Consider the following 16,675-nt stretch of genomic DNA (forward strand, 5'->3'; position numbering starts at 1 on the left):
CTCAAAATTTAGGTTACTACTAGAGCATGGTTGGGGGTAAAGGGTTCACTTACATTCACGCCTCTTTGGTATAATAGTCACTTACACGCCTTAGAAGGGATAGCAACAGACCAATTTTGGCAAAAAAATGGGATTTTGTATATCGCACAGGTTGTTGAGAATAAAGAGATTAAGTCGCTCGTGGAATTATCACATAATATAGGGAATCTCTCATGGCTTAGGTATTTCCAGCTTAGGTCAGCACTTTTCAGTTTAAATGATAAATCACTATTAGAAATAGATAATGGTTCTCTTTTAAATGGGTGGATAGGGAACATCTCACAAAGAATGAAGATCTCAAACATATATAAATTATTACTTAAGACACGCTTTGGAGAGACACAATCGCCGGGTCAAAGGGCCTGGGGGTTGGACTGTCCAGATATACAATTGGTAGGGTGGGGAAGTATTTTTAGTAATTCTCACTTATTATCCCATAACTTTAATCATGTTTTAATACAGTTCAATATTTACCATAGATTATATGTTACTCCTATCTGGCTAAATAGGTGCGGACTAAGAAATACTTCTAAATGTCCTCGCTGTGATACTTTAGGGGAGGAGTTATATTTCACTATGACTGTGGGGTGGGGGGGTTATATTTCACTATGACTGTGAGTGTGTGTGTGGGGGGGTTATATTTCACTATGGCAGTGTGTGTGGGGAGGGGTAATATTTCACTATGGCTGTGTGTGTGGGGAGGAGTTATATTTCACTATGACTGTGGGGTGGGGGGGTTATATTTCACTATGGCTGTGTGTGTGGGGAGGAGTTATATTTCACTATGACTGTGGGGTTGGGGGGGTTATATTTCACTATGGCTGTGTGTGTGGGGAGGGGGGGTTATATTTCACTATGGCTGAAATTACTTCTAAACTGAGAGTCATTTTTAGTAAAAATAAACACATACCATATCAAAGCTTTAGCCCTGTCTAGGATAACAAGAGTGGTTGTGCTTTTATCTAGCATATGCATGAGAGCTGCAATATAGTGCTTGCTGTAAGTGGGGTGTCTTCTTGGAAGACACTTGCTTTTATGCATAATTAGTTAAAAGCATTTTTGAAGAGAAAGTATATGAGCACATCTAACTATCCAACGATATGAAGAGTAGGCTGAAAAGAAAAAAGTAGGCTGCTCTCCTTGCTTTAGATTGAATCCTGTAATTTCAGACTGAATTAGCTAAGTAATATTCTGAATGAATGTAGATTTCTCCCAGTAATTAATAAGAACATTTGCTATACCTGACACATAGTTCTCCAAGTAAAACTTCAACCTTAAGACTGGACTTCTAAAGCAGATGTGATTCTTCTCTCAGTATCACAGTTAAATAACAGGATTGTTGTTCTATACCAAAACTATCTGGAAAGCAGTTTTATTTGATATAACTATCTTGGACTGCGTACATGGACTACTTCTGGCATCACTGGGGGTTGCTAATGCATCAGTAATGGAATAGTCCTCTCAAATGCACAGTCCAAGATATGAACTATAGATAACAAGCATGTGGCTGAAGGTCCTTTTACAGGGGTGGAGTATCGGGGCAATTATCAGGGAAGAATGTTTGTACAAATGCTTGTTCCTAATAATTGTCCAATGTAATACCCAATGAACAATCAAACACTTGTTCTTTGGTGATCACATCATTTATGCAGGACGTAAAATCATTCTTTCCAGAAGGACACCCCTGTTTACAAAATTAATCTGTATGGGGGTGATCCATCACAGTAACAATTGTTCATCCCCATAGAGAGGGCATTATTGCTGCACGTAAATGCAGCTTTCGACTCTGCTTGATAATTGGCTCTCAGTCAGCCAGTGTAAAAGTGCCTTAAGACACCAAATTTTATTTACACTAAATGACTTCATGTAGCTAAATGTACAATACTATTAGACAAAGGAAACTTAAGGTAACTTAAGAATATAATGTTGTTAATTTTCACAGAATTTTATAACCCTTTATCAAGGTTTTCCATAGCGAAAAATTGGTGTCAACAAGCTCGGAGTGGGTTAAAAATAAATAAAAGAACTGATACTTACTGACCAACAGATGCTTCCATTCCAATGCTGGTCTATACTTAGTGGTCCAGTCTTGAAACATTAAATGCCTGGAAATGCTCACTCACTCACTCACTCACTCACTCACCATTCACTGGCTGCAATGGAGACTGGCTGATTCGGCATTTCCTGTGTGTTGAGACAGGACAAGAAATTACGTAGATTCCAGCAGGGACCAAGAAGTAGACTATCGGTGGAATGCAGAGATGTGTATTGGTTCTTTTATGTGTTTAACCCAGTCTGATCCAGCTGCAAACATCCTTTTTCCCACTGACAAACCTTTTTACGGATTACATTATCTCTGCATTTATTTTGTGATGATGCCTTTTTTTTTCGAGACAGAGACAAGTTGGAGTAAAATTACAGCAATTACAGTATGCAGTTTTCTTGGGCATGATGCCACAAGGTTTATCCCCTGAATTTGGGGATATTCTGCCAATCTTCTCTGCAGATCCTCTCAAGCTCTGTCAGGTTGGATGGGGACCGTCAGTGAATGTTCGATTGAGATTAATTCAGAGCTCTAACTGGCCACTCAAGTACATTCACAGAGTTGTCTCTACGCAACTCCTGTGTTGTCTTGGATGTCTGCTTAGGGTCATTGTCTTGTTGGAAGGTGAACTTTTGGCCAAGTTTGAGGTCCAGAACACTATGGATCAGGTTTTTATTAAGAATATCCATGTACTTTGCTCCATTCAACTTTCCCTCAATCCTAACATGTTTCCCTGAAATACACCCCAAAGCATGATGCTGCCCCATGCTTAACTTTAGGGATGGTATTGGGCAGGTGATGAGCATTGCCTGGTTTCCTCAAGATATGATGATTAAAATTCAAGTTAAAAAGTTTAATCTTGGTTTTAACAGACTGGAAAATCTTTTTTTCTCACAAATTGAAAGTTCCTTTGGTGCTTTTTTTCAAACTCCAGGCAGACTTTCATGTGTGTTTTACAGAGGATATGCTTCTTTCTGGCCACTCTGCCATAAAGACCAGATTGGTGGTGTGCTGCAGTGATGGTTGACCTTTTGGAAGTTTCTCCCACCTGCACACAGGATCTTTGGAATTCAGGCAGTGACCACTGGGTTTTTGGTCACCTCTCTTACCAAGGCTCTTCTCCCACGATTACTGGGGTGGACAGCTCTAGGACAAGTCTCGGTTGTTCCAAGCTTCTCCCATGTAAGAATTATGGCGGTCACTATGTTCTTGGGGACTTTCAGTTTTGAACCTTTTTCCAGATCTGTGTCTCCACATAATCTTGTCTCTGAGCTCTATAGGCAGTTCTTTCCTCTTTGTGGCTTGTTTTTTGCTCTGATATGCATTGCCAGATGTGAAACCTGATATTGACAGGGATGTGTCTTTCTAAATCATGTCCAATCAACTACATTTAACACAGATAGACTCCAATCAAGGTATAGAAATATCTCAAAGGATATCAAGAGAAATGGCAGGTCCAAGAGCTAAACTTTAAATGTCATAGAAAAGGGTCTGAATACTTATGTCCATATGAAATTTCGGCCATGCTAACCCTGCCTTCTGAGGTGCTGGCGGTGCCCCAGCTGCGTTGGAGACCTCTTCCTCCTCCTCAGCCTTCTCCTTGTGCTTCCACTGAGCCCCCGCTGTCAGGTGGGGGCTCATCAGCAGCATGTCTACCAGCGTGCACTTGTAGTTGCGCATCTTCTGATCAGTAACAGAGGTTTTTACTAAATTGAGTTCCCTGTCAGCAATGCAGAGCAGGGTTTTTTCACCGGCAAAAATGGCTTAATGTCAACCATCAACGTAACAGAAGAATTTTAGAAATTTAGGTCCTTGTCACCTATGCAGAGCAGGGGTTTGTATACGGCAAAAATGGTAAAATGCCACCCGAGAATGTAACAGACGATTTTTAGAAATTTAGGTCCCTGTCACCTATGCAGAGCAGGGGTTTATTCACAGCAAAACTGGGTTCATGTCACCCACCAATGGAACAGATGATTTAACATCATTTAGGCCCCTGTTACCTATGCAGAGCAGGGGTTTGCATATTGCAAAAATGGTAAAACGTCACCCGAGAATGTAACAGACGATTTTTAGAAATTTATGTGCCTGTCACCTATGCAGAGCAGGGGTTTATTCACAGCGAAACTGGGTTCATGTCACCCACCAATTGAACAGACAATTTTACAAAATTTAGGTCCCTGTCACCTATGCAGAGCAGGGGTTTATATATCGCAAAAATGGTAAAACGTCACCCGAGAATGTAACAGACGATTTTTAGAAATTTAGGTCCCTGTCACCTATGCAGAGCAGGGGTTTATTCACGGCAAAAATGGTAAAATGTCACCCAAGAATATAACAGAAGCTTTTGCACCCTGCTCCCTCTTTTCCTGTGATGATGCCTCTGTGCGAGCACCGTCTCTTCCTCCAAACTGCACACGTCACTCGCATGACCTTGATTCCGATTCCATGTGGGGTTTATTACCTCATCATCCTCCACATCATCTTCCACCCACTCTTTACCCCTGCCCTCCTTGTCGGTCTGCAGACTGCAGAAAGCTGCAGCAGTTGGCACCTGGGTTTCGTCATCATCAGAGACGTGCTGCGGTAGTCTTCCCATGTCCTCATCCTGAAACATAAGTGGTTGGGCATCAGTGCATTCAATCTCTTCCACTTCTGGGGCAGGGCTATGTGGAAGTCATCAAAAAGCATAAGAGACTGCTGCATGACTTGGGGCTCAGACTGCTTGCCTGATTTGCAAGGGGGTGAGTTGAAAGACAGATGGCCATGGGCTGTAGGTGCCAACTCTGAGCTTTCAGCAGGGGACTGGGTGGGAGAAAATGTGAAGGAACTGGAGGCACTGTTAGCCACCTAATCTACTATCGCCTGTACTTGTTCTGGCCTCATCATTCGTAGAGCCGCATTTGGGCCTACCAAATAACGCTGAAGGTTCTGTCGCCTACTCGCACCTGAGGAAGGTGTTTCACTTGGGCGTGTAGCTTGCTCAGATTGACCTTGTCCTCTACCTGCAACAGGAGCTCCACCAACACCAGCAGCATCATGACCAGGGCCACGTCCCTTATTTGATGCTCTCCTCATTCTTTGCGTTCACCCAACAAACTAACAGATGGTTTATGACAGGCGACAATGTAACTGCAAATAGTCAAAAATTAAGTTCACTGACAGTAAGGCTGTGTCGGTGTCATAAAGACAAATTTAATACAATTACTTTACGATCACAAAAAATTTGAATTTGTCAACCAACAATGTAACAGCAGTATTGACTGGTTTTATTGGACTGTCAGAAATGCAGCGGAGGCCGCAAATGCACTATCTAGCACAAAAAGGGTGTTTTTTTCAAACAACAATATAAAAGCAGTATTAAACAGTTTTAGGGGACTGTCAGAAATGCAGCACAGGCCGCAAATGTACTATATAGCACAAAAAGTGAGTTTTTTTCAAACGACAATGTAAACAGCAGTATTTAACAGTTCTATTGGACTGTCAGAAATGCAGCACAGGCTGCAAATGTACTATCTAGCACAAAAAGTGTGCTTTTTTCAACCAACAATATAACAGCAGTATTTAACGGTTTTAGTGGACCGTCATAAATGCAGCGCAGGCCACAAATGTACTATCTAGCACAAAAAGGGTGTTTTTTCAAACAACAATATAACATCAGTATTAAACGGTTTTAATGGACTGTCAGAAATGCAGCGCAGGCCGCAAATGTACTATATAGCACAAAAAGTGAATTTTTCTCAAGCGACAATGTAACAGCAGTATTTAACAGTTTTATTGGACTGTCAGAAATGCAGCACAGGCTGCAAATGTACTATCTAGCACAAATAGTGTGCTTTTTTTAACCAACAATATAACAGCAGTATTTAACGGTTTTAGTCGACTGTCAGAAATGCAGCGCAGGCCGCAAATGTACTATCTAGCACAAAAAGTGTGTTTTTTTCAAACAACAATATAACAGCAGTATTAAACGGCTTTAGTGGACTGTCAGAAATGCAGCGCAGGCCGCAAATGTACTATATAGCACAAAAAGTTAGTTTTTTGTCAAACGACAATGTAACATCAGTATTTAACTTTTTTATTGGACTGTCAGAAATGCAGCGCAGGCTGCAAATGTACTATCTAGCACAAAAAGTGTTCTTTTTTCAACCAACAATGTAACAGCCGTATTTCATGGTTTTAGTGGACTGTCAGAAATGCAGCGGAGGCCGCAAATGTACTATATAGCACAAAAAGGGTGTTTTTTTCAACCAACAATATAACAGCAGTATTTAACGGTTTTAGTGGACCGTCATAAATGCAGTGCAGGCCACAAATGTACTATCTAGCACAAAAAGGGTGTTTTTTTTTCAACCAACAATATAACAGCAGTATTTAACGGTTTTATTGGACTGTAAGAAATGCAGCCCAGGCTGCAAATCTACTATCTGGCAAAAAAAGTGTGCTTTTTTCAAACGACAATGTAACAGCAGTATTTAATGGTTTTAGTGGACTGTCAGAAATGCAGCGGAGGCTGCAAATGTACTATCTAGCACAAAAAGGGTGTTTATTTAAAACTACAATATAACAGCAGTATTAAACGGTTTTAGGGGACTGTCAGATATGCAGCGCAGGCCGCAAATGTACTATATAGCACAAAAAGTGAGTTTTTTTCAAACAACAATATAACAGCAGTATTAAACGGCTTTAGTGGACTGTCAGAAATGCAGCGCAGGCCGCAAATGTACTATATAGCACAAAAAGTGAGTTTTTTTCAACCAACAATGTAACAGCCATATTTCATGGTTTTAGTGGACTGTCAGAAATGCAGCGGAGGCCGCAAATGTACTATGTAGCACAAAAAGTGAGTTTTTTCAACCGACAATGTAACAGCAGCATTTAACGCTTTTATTGGACTGTCAGAAATGCAGCGCAGGCTGCAAATGTACTATCTAGCACAAAAAGTGTGATTTTTTTTAACTAACAGGATCCAACTTGATGACGGTCATCATAGAGCCGGAGGCTGTGAGATTACTCAGCTGCACGAGTGGCTCCTCCAGCGTGCAGCGCTACCCCCTGTTCTCTCCCAGATGCAGTCACGCTAAAGTACACAGGCGAGATGCAATGGACGCCAAGTTACTCTGCTCCTGATGAAAGACTGCCCCTATTGGTCAGCATAAGAAACGTGTCGAGTGGACGCTACACTAGGCAGGGATTATGAACATAAGAGCCGTATATTAGGTCCCAGAGTGTGACAGCTGTTTGGGGTTGTTTGCAAGCTACAAACGCACATCAAGCAATCACCCCTCCCTTTGTGAGTGCTGTCATTAACTCTGACTGACCTATCAACTCTGGATACACATTACAAATATTCAGTGTATCTATTCTGAGAGCAGCTATTCTGGTGTAACTATTCCAGTGCTGCACACAGAAAAATTAATGGTACCAGTGAAGCCAGTGGCTGTATATTATACTAGCAGGCAGTCCACTGCTTCATTGCACCTAGCCTGATTTGTATTGTTGGCGGGTAGCCACAACATTTTAACCTTTATCAAAATAAAGTAATATTTTAAGCGTTCTTACTCAGGCAGTAAAAAAACAACAACAATATAACAGCAGTAATTAATGGTTTTAGTGGACTGTCAGAAATGTAGCACAGGCCGCAAATGTACTATCTAGCACAAAATGGGTGTTTGTTTTTTTCAAACAACAATATAACAGCAGTATTTAATGGTTTTGTTAGACTGTCAGAAATGCAGTGCAGGCTGCAAATATACTGTCTAGCACAAAAAGTGTGCTTTTTTCAACCGACAATGTAACAGCAGCATTTAACGGTTTTAGTGGACTGTCAGAAATGCAGCGCAGGCTGCAAATGTACAATCTAGCACAAAAAGTGTTTTTTTTTTCAACCGACAATGTAACAGCAGCATTTAACGGTTTTAGTGAACTGTCAGAAATGCAGCCCAGGCTGCAAATGTAAAATCTAGCGCAAAAAGTGTACTTTTTTCAACCAACAATGTAACAGCAGTATTTAACGGTTTTAGTGGACTGTCAGAAATGCAGCGCAGGCCGTAAATGTACTATCTAGCACAAAAAGTGAGTTTTTTCAACCGACAATGTAACAGCAGCATTTAACGCTTTTATTGGACTGTCAGAAATGCAGCGCAGGCTGCAAATGTACTATCTAGCACAAAAAGTGTGATTTTTTTTAACTAACAGGATCCAACTTGATGACGGTCGTCATAGAGCCGGAGGCTGTGAGATTACTCAGCTGCACGAGTGGCTCCTCCAGCGTGCAGCGCTACCCCCTGTTCTCTCCCAGATGCCGTCACGCTAAAGTACACAGGCGAGACGCAATGGACGCCAAGTTACTCTGCTCCTGATGAAAGACTGCCCCTATTGGTCAGCATAAGAAACTTTTTTCAACCAACAATGTAACAGCAGTATTTAACGGTTTTAGTGGACTGTCAGAAATGCAGCGCAGGCCGTAAATGTACTATCTAGCACAAAAAGTGCGTTTTTTTTCAACCGACAATGTAACAGCAGTATTTAATGGTTTTATTTGACTGTCAGATATGCAGTGCCGGTGTCAGAAAAAGAAAAAATCGCTTTAGGTCACACAAATATGTGACAGACTAATGTAATTGAATTATTTTCACTGGCTGGAATGCACTGCAGGCCGCAAAGTTACTTGACCGCCAAAAAAAAAAGGGAATTTGTCCCCCTGGAATCTAACAGATGGATTTAATGATTAGATTTTCCCTGTCAGATATTCAGCACAGGGGTACTTCACTGAAAAAATATTGAATATGCCCCCCCCCGGGGCCCTGAAGTCACAGACGGATAACCTATATTATTTTTACTTCCCCTGGCACATATGCAGTGCAGGTGTCCTTAAAAAATGCCTAGATGTCGCCCACTGAGCTACCAGAACAGGATTAAAGTAATGTTCCTGCACACATACAGTTGCAAGTGCACTGCACTTGCAAAGATGGTCGCCGACACCCACCTAACAAACAGACTGAATAAAGCTTATTTCTCTGTGGCACTGGGCTCAGGGGTACAAAAATGTAGCATAGCACCCACAAAAATAATCGCTGTAGTTTGCAGATTTAACACCAAGAACACATTGTTTCCTAATCTCTCCCTCACAGCTGCAGCAACCTCTCTCTACACTAGAAGGAGCTAATGTGACGTGCGGCGCTACGTGAATCCAGCTTATATAGAGGCTGGGTCTTATGCTGCACTGGCCAATCACAGCCATGCAATTAGTAGGCATGGCTGTGATGGCTTCTAAGGGGACAATAGTTAAACGCTTGTTGATTGGCTGCCCTGCAGCCTTTCAAAAAGCGCCATTAAATCGCCAAACACCGAACTCGAACCCGAACTTTTACGAAAATGTCTGGATACAAAAAAAACTAAAGTTCGATTCAAACCCGAAATTTACAGTTCGGGTTCGCTCAACCCTAGTGACCGCCTAATGTACCTCCAGCCACATCATCACAAGTTCTTTTCTGTCAGCTGAATGCCTAATTTTTGGGGCCTGTATTGGCCTACAGTAAAATTTTTAGCCAGTGACCGCCTAATGTACCTCCAGCCACATAATCACAAGTTCTTTTCTGTCAAGTGAATGCCTCATTTTTGGGGCCTGTACTGACCTACAGTAAATTTGTTATCCACTGACCGTCTAATGTACCTCCAGCCACATAATCACTTGTTCTTTTCTGCCCGGTAAATGCCAAATTTTTAGGACCTTTACTGGCCTACAGTAAAATTGTTATTCAGTGACCGCCTAATGTACCTCCAGCCACATAATCACTTGTTCTTTTGTGTCCAGTGAATGCCTAATGTTTGGGGCCTGTATGTCACGCCCGGCCCTGTGGGTGTTCTGAGGAGATCTGTCAGAGTTGCTGCACGTGACTCGATCTGACAGTTTTTGTTGTGGGTTTGAACTGAATCCCACCTCCTCCCAGGTGTTGTTCTTTAGGTAATTGGTGAGGCTATTTATTCCTCCCTCTCCCTATAGCCTTTGTGGGTTATAGTTCTGCCTTGTGTGAGCTCTGGAAGTTTGGTGGATCATCAGCTCCAACACATCTCTAGATAAGTCCTTTTCCCTTTTTTCCTTCTGTGTCTGTTTTTACTAGGCCTCTAGGGTGACGCTAGCTCCTTCGGTTGTTGAAGGAGCTGGGTGTCTCTTTCCCTCTTCCCTACAGCTGAGGCTTTGGTTCAGTGTGTTAAAGTCTTAGGTACGTGGGCATGTGCATATCTACCATCGAGATATGCACATGGGCATAGCAGCTTAGGGAAAGTGTTTTAGGGATTGCTAGGTGGTGACCCCTTTGTTCCCTAGCATTTGGGGCCTAATCAGTTGTTTTGTTTGCCATGTCGTGTTCGGTTTCCTTCCCTTATCTTACCTACCATGACACTGTACTCTACTGGCCTGCAGTAAAATTGTTATCCACTGACCGTCTAATATACCTCCAGCCACATAATCACTTGTCCTTTTTGTCAGGTGAATGCCTAATATTTGGGGCCTGTAGTCCACTGTCCTACAGTAAAATTGTTAATCAGTGACCGCCTAATGTACCTCCAGCCACATAATTACTTTTTATTTTCTGTCAGGTGAATGCCAAATTTTTGGGTCCTGTACTCCCGTGGCCTAAAATAAAAGTTTTATAGGCTCTAGCAGGGCACATTTTTGAGAGTTTCCTTTTAAGACGCATAAATATGGCCCATGATTAAAATACATATTTTTTGTGGGAATGATTGCCATTGACCCCCCTCTGATATGTCACTGTCCATGTTGTGGGACAATTTGTGCACTTCTAGTAAGTATTTGGTGGCTGAAAATATGACCTGAAGGTTTTTCAGGTTCGCCTGCCAATAATATGAATGGGGCCCGCCGCGAACGCACGGTTTGCGAACATTTGATCGCGAACGCGTGTTCGCGAAATGTCCCGGCCGATGTTTGTCCATCATTACAAATAAGTGCACCAGTGAAGTGCGTATATTTTTTTCTTTCTGTACAATTTCAACACATAATTCTTCAGAAGTGAACTGAGAATATATTTTTCTTTTTGTACTGAAATAGGCCACTAAACGCTTTTAGCAGAAATAAATGCACCAGTGAAATGCGTATATATTTTTCTTTCAGTACTGGAATAGGCCAATAAACCCTTTCAACACATATAACTGCAGAAGCGAACTGAGAATATATTTTTCTTTTTGTACTGAAATAGGCCACTAAACGCTTTTAGCAGAAATAAATGCACCAGTGAAGTGCATATATATATTTCTTTCTGTACTGAAAAAGGCCACTAAATGTATTTGCCACAAATAAGTGCACCAGTGAAGTGCACATATTTTTTTTATTTCTATAATGAAATAGGCCACTAAACACTTTTGCCACAAATAAGTGCACCAGTGAAGTGCACATATTTTTTTCTTTCTGTACAATTTCAACACATATAACTTGTGAGACAGTGACAGGTCTCACACAGTTTAGAGGCAAGGAAGGGGTGAATAGTGTGGTCCACACCCCTATTCCACCACAGGTGAGACCAGCTGGAGGTACTCAGGCTGGCATAAAGCACCTCCCAGGGTGTCAGTAAGGCGGGAGTGTGGTACCCATGGACAGAGGCTTGGAGGCTCTGTGAATGTGGTCTCAGCCAGGCAAGGCTGAGGGACCACAAGGCTGGGAGATAGCCTGGACTGACTTTGTTACAGCCTGGAGGTGAGCTGGACTACTGGCTAAGAAAGCCGCATGTGATGACCGTGTGTGAACGGTGCTTTAGGTGAGTCAGGGATATGACTGTGTTTAGGTAGAGCCCAAACGAGCAAGATGTTTATTTATTATTGTTTTGTTATTCTATTTTTGCTGGGGTGCCACAAAAAAAGCATTGTTTGTTCCTTGAACCTGGTGTCCTGAAGCTATATCTGTGAGGATGATCCCCTGAAAGAAAGCTTCCCCATCACAAAATGCAGAAGTGAACTGAGAATATATTTTTCTTTTTGTACTGAAATAGGCCAGTAAACGCTTTTAACAGAAGTAACTGCACCAGTGAAGTGCGTATATATTTTTCTTTCTGTACTAAAATAGGCCAGTAAACGCTTTCAACTTATATAACTGCAGTAGTGAACTGAGAATATATTTTTCTTTTTGTACTGAAATAGGCCAGTAAACTTTTTTAGCAGAAATAAATGCACCAGTGAAGGTCATATATATTTTTCTTTTTGTACTGAAATAGGCCAGTAAACGCTTTTAGCAGAAATAAATGCACCAGTGAAGTGTGTATATATGTTTCTTTCTGTACTGAAATAGGCCAGTAAATACTTTCAACACATATAACTGCAGAAGTGAACTGAGAATATATATATTTTTTTGTACTGAAATAGGCCACTAAATGTATTTGCCCCAAATAAGTGCACCAGTGAAGTGTGTATATGTTTTTCTTTCTATAATGAAATAGGCCACAAAACGCTTTCAACACATATAACTGCAGAAATGAACAGAGAATTTTGTATTTTTTTTGTACTGAAATAGGACACTGAACGCTTTCACCACATATAACTACAGGAGTGAAATGCATATATATTTTTTGTTTTGTACTGAAATAGGCCACTGAACTCTTTCATCACAAATAAATGCAACAGTGAAATGCGTATATTTTTTCCTTTTTGTAATGAAATAGGACACTGAACGCTTTCACCAAATATAACTGCAGAAGTGAAATGCATATATATTTTTCCTTTTTGTACTGAAATAGACCACTAAACTATTTCAACACAAATAACTGCAGAAGTAAAATGCGTATATATTTTTCTTTTTCCACAGATATAAGCCACTAAAGGCTTTTCAACATAGCACTTGCATCCCAATAACAAGAACAAATTGCTGGAATGCCAGAGCTGTATAATGGCTATTTGGATCCCCAAATAACGTTTCCCTGCGTAAATTGCTTTTTTTTTTCACAATGAGGTTTTTCTAGCACTGTCTCTAGCGACTTCAGACGTCTCTCCCTGCACTAAGATGCTGTGAAATGATTCCTCCCTATCCTTTTTCTGCACTTATATATATATATATATTTTTTTTTTTCACAATGAGGTTTTTCCTTTTGCTGTCCCTAGCGCCTTCTCACATATGTCCTTGCAGTCAGAACACTGGAAAATGTCTGACTCTAAGATGGCCACCGTATTTATAGGGCTGTGACATCACAGGGCTGGCTGCTGATTGGCTGCATGCATGACATTATGGTTCAGCCCGCCTTCGCAGAGTTCCTTGCCCCATGTCTTCACACGTGTAGCCACCATTTTAGCCACCATTTTAGGAAAAATTGTGATTCGTTACAAAGAAGCGTGAGGAAATTCGCATTCATTACAAATCAAATTTTTCCTGAAATTCCGATCGAATTCCACTTCGTCTGATTCAATTCGCTCATCTCTAGTATGGACACTTCCTTACACTCGTCCAGACACAGACCACAGTTGCATGTTTCTGGAAACTGTTTAAGGAGCTGTTTAATCATCTGACATCTCCTCCACGCTTCTGACTCCAGTTCAGAGGTGGCTAGTAGATCTCTATTTAAATATCTAGTTGATCCAATGCGCGTCTTTTATAGACAAAATGGTTCATTTCTTGTTTTCCCTCTTATTTCTATTTTAGTGGACTCTCTATATATCCCCTGATGAATTCGTGTATGGGATGAAACATAGCATGACAAGGTCACCCCTATCAGGGCAGGTGCTCTGTATTACTGTTAGGTAGGGACTAATAGCCCCTATCCCATCTAGGGTTTATATGCAAGGGTAAGCTAGGACCATGTATCCAGAAGATATACCACAGTTATACAGGCCCTGCCGATATTATTTTTTACTGTTTCGACATCAAAGGACGAACACTGGGTGGACATAAATCAGTATATGTATCTCAGGATCCGGTAAGATTGTTCTATTTATATACCAGCAATTGTCTGATTTCAGGTACATTTATGATTGCTATGATATTATAACTTTATTTCACAGTATGATTTGAGCAAGTTTTTTTGTTAATTTCAATTTTAATCGTAATAAGTAAAGGTTACGTTTTAGTATATAATTGCATTGGCTAGGTCTTTGTTGAGGATTTGAAAAATGATCGTATGCAAAACATTCTCCAGGTACCGTACATATGATTATTCAACAGGGTTAAGGCCCATTTACACAGGCCGATGATCGGGCGAACTACAGCAATTTCTGATGCTTGTTCCAATTATTTCTCCAACGCTAACGATCACCCAATAAAGGAGCAAAAGGTGAGCAGAGTGGAACACACAAAATGCCTATGTTTTTTTTAAGTTGAAAAAAAATATATATATATATATTAAGAAATAAATAAATAATATATATATATATATATATATATATATATATATATATATATATATATATCAGGTCTAGAGCATGCTGTAATAAAAAAAAAAACATTGCCCCAAAAGACAGACCTGAAGGTTGAAAAAACACCACTGGAAAAAAAGCCTTTATCCTGCATCACTGTCATAGACATCCATCTGACATCCAACATTTTGTTGCCTAAAAATGCTTAAAAAAACACCAGCTAAAAACACACTAGAAGCCTCAAAATGCCACATAACACCCAAAACCTATGTGCAAACTCACCCTACTGTATATATGGAATATCCAAAGTAGTTTATTTCTAAACATTTGTCATTAGTTGCATCTCATGAATTTCAAATATGAACAAAGAAATTAAACATTTATCAATTCTTCACATTTGTTCTATTGCCTTGTGAAATTATTTTGAATAACATGAAAGCGATATGCCATGTTAAAATCTTGACATGTGCAAATAGGTTTGGCATTGTATGATTCTGAATAAATTCAGAAAAGAAATGTTAAACTGGAGCCGACAAGTGAAATACAGTATGTGCATATAATGTGTAATAAATTATGTAGCCGAATGCTTGGCACCTCAGTGTACGCCATCAAGCTTAAGAGTAGGTAACATTTTTCACGTAAAATACCTTTGAAATGTTGCTTGATCGACTTGCTGAGCGCCTTGGGGACTTGTCATTCTGCAAAACAAAATTAGATTACCAAAATAAGTGTGATAAGTATGTAGGATTTTATCTTCTGTCCTCACTTTTATCCATGCTGTGTCAATTAGTTTTAATTACTAGGTAGAACTATGAAGTTTGCGCTGATGTCTTCAATGCTATAATTATCAAAGTATTGTATTGATGTGTGTAGAATATGCAGATTAAGATGCAGAGTCTGAAGTTAATTGACAGTAATATAGTCCTGACCACAGCCACAGAACAAACCAAAATAGACACTTGAAATTCTTGGAAATCCCACAGATGCTCGAACAGATTGAAATCTGGGGGGATATGGAGACCAAGTCAACACTATGAACTCTTTGTCATGTTTCTTAATTTCTCAACAATTTTCACACTGTAACAGAGCACATTATTCTGCTGGAAGAGACCACTGCCATTAGGGATTACCTTTACCGTCTGTTTGGTCTGCAGCAATGTTTAGTTAGGTGGTTTGTGTCAAAGTAACATCCACATAAATGCAATGACCCAAGGTTTCCCGGCAGAACATTGCCCATGGCATCACACTGCCTCAGTTGACATGGCTTCTTCTCATAGTACATCCTGGTGCCAGCTCTTGCCCATGTAAGCAATGTACAAGGACCTGGCCATCCACATGATATAAAAGAAAATGTGACCTATCAGACAAGGCCACCTTCTTCCAATGTCCCATGGGTCAGTTCTTATTCTCAAATGCCCATTATAGGCAATTTGGGCACTGGACAGGGATCAGATGATTTGCAGTCCATGACCATGGTCACCAGTTGTCCTTCCATGGGTCACTTTTTGTAGGTACTAACCACTTCATAAGTGAAACACTTCACTAGACATTTTGGAGATGCTCTGAACAATCGTCTAGTCATTACAGTTTTGTCTCTGACAACATTTTCCTGCATACAACAGATCAGGTTCAAGAACTGTCTGCAAATATATATCAGATGTCATTGAAATGAGATGCTAGTAATTCACTTTCAACATCAAAGGTTTCAGGCTGGGTTTGCATAGGGCATTTTAGCTGTGGTTTTGTTGTGTTTTTAAGCAATCAGAAAAAGTGCATCAGAAAAAACATGTTTTCCAGGACGTCCCCCATGACAGCACATGGGTGGATGTCCAATCCAATCTCTGTAGGGACAGGAAGTGAGACTGGTTAAAAGCCCCCGCCCCCCCCCCCCCTCCCCTCCAATCTCCAGTGTCTTCCTGTCCCTATGGGGATAGGATGGTGAGACAGGATGTCCTTCACGGATTCAGGGTGCTTACCCAGGCACCAGGGGCTAGTTCTGGTCGGGGGTCCCGCACTCTCCTCACAGCCCAGGTCGGGCGGCGTCCCGCATGGCCCTGCTAGCTCCCCCTTCGGGGGTTCTCTAGCTCTGTCCCGGCCTGCCATGGACGGCGGTAGGCGGGATGCTGAAGCCGCTTCTCCTCCGGGGGCTCTGGGCTCAGCGGCGCGCTCCTGACCCGGTGACGCGGCTATGACGTCACTTCCGGGGTCAACCGGAAACAAGATGGCGGCACCCAGTACAAG

General features: G+C 41.1%; 1 protein-coding gene across 1 annotated transcript in view; it reads right to left on the reverse strand.

Annotated features, from left to right (window-relative positions):
* The window catches only part of MARCHF1 (membrane associated ring-CH-type finger 1), a 378,033-nt gene extending 361,984 nt beyond the window's left edge, over positions 1 to 16,049 (reverse strand). Inside the window, exons 1-2 of the mRNA XM_040419893.1 lie at positions 15,954 to 16,049; positions 15,082 to 15,132 (exon numbers count right to left, since the gene is read on the reverse strand). Of these exons, the coding sequence (XP_040275827.1) occupies positions 15,082 to 15,132; positions 15,954 to 16,049 (147 nt within the window). The remainder of the gene's footprint in view (positions 1 to 15,081; positions 15,133 to 15,953) is intronic.
* Between the last annotated feature and the right edge of the window lie 626 nt (positions 16,050 to 16,675).

Source organism: Bufo bufo, chromosome 2 (assembly GCF_905171765.1).
Source record: "Bufo bufo chromosome 2, aBufBuf1.1, whole genome shotgun sequence".
NCBI classification, from domain to species: Eukaryota; Metazoa; Chordata; class Amphibia; order Anura; family Bufonidae; genus Bufo; species Bufo bufo.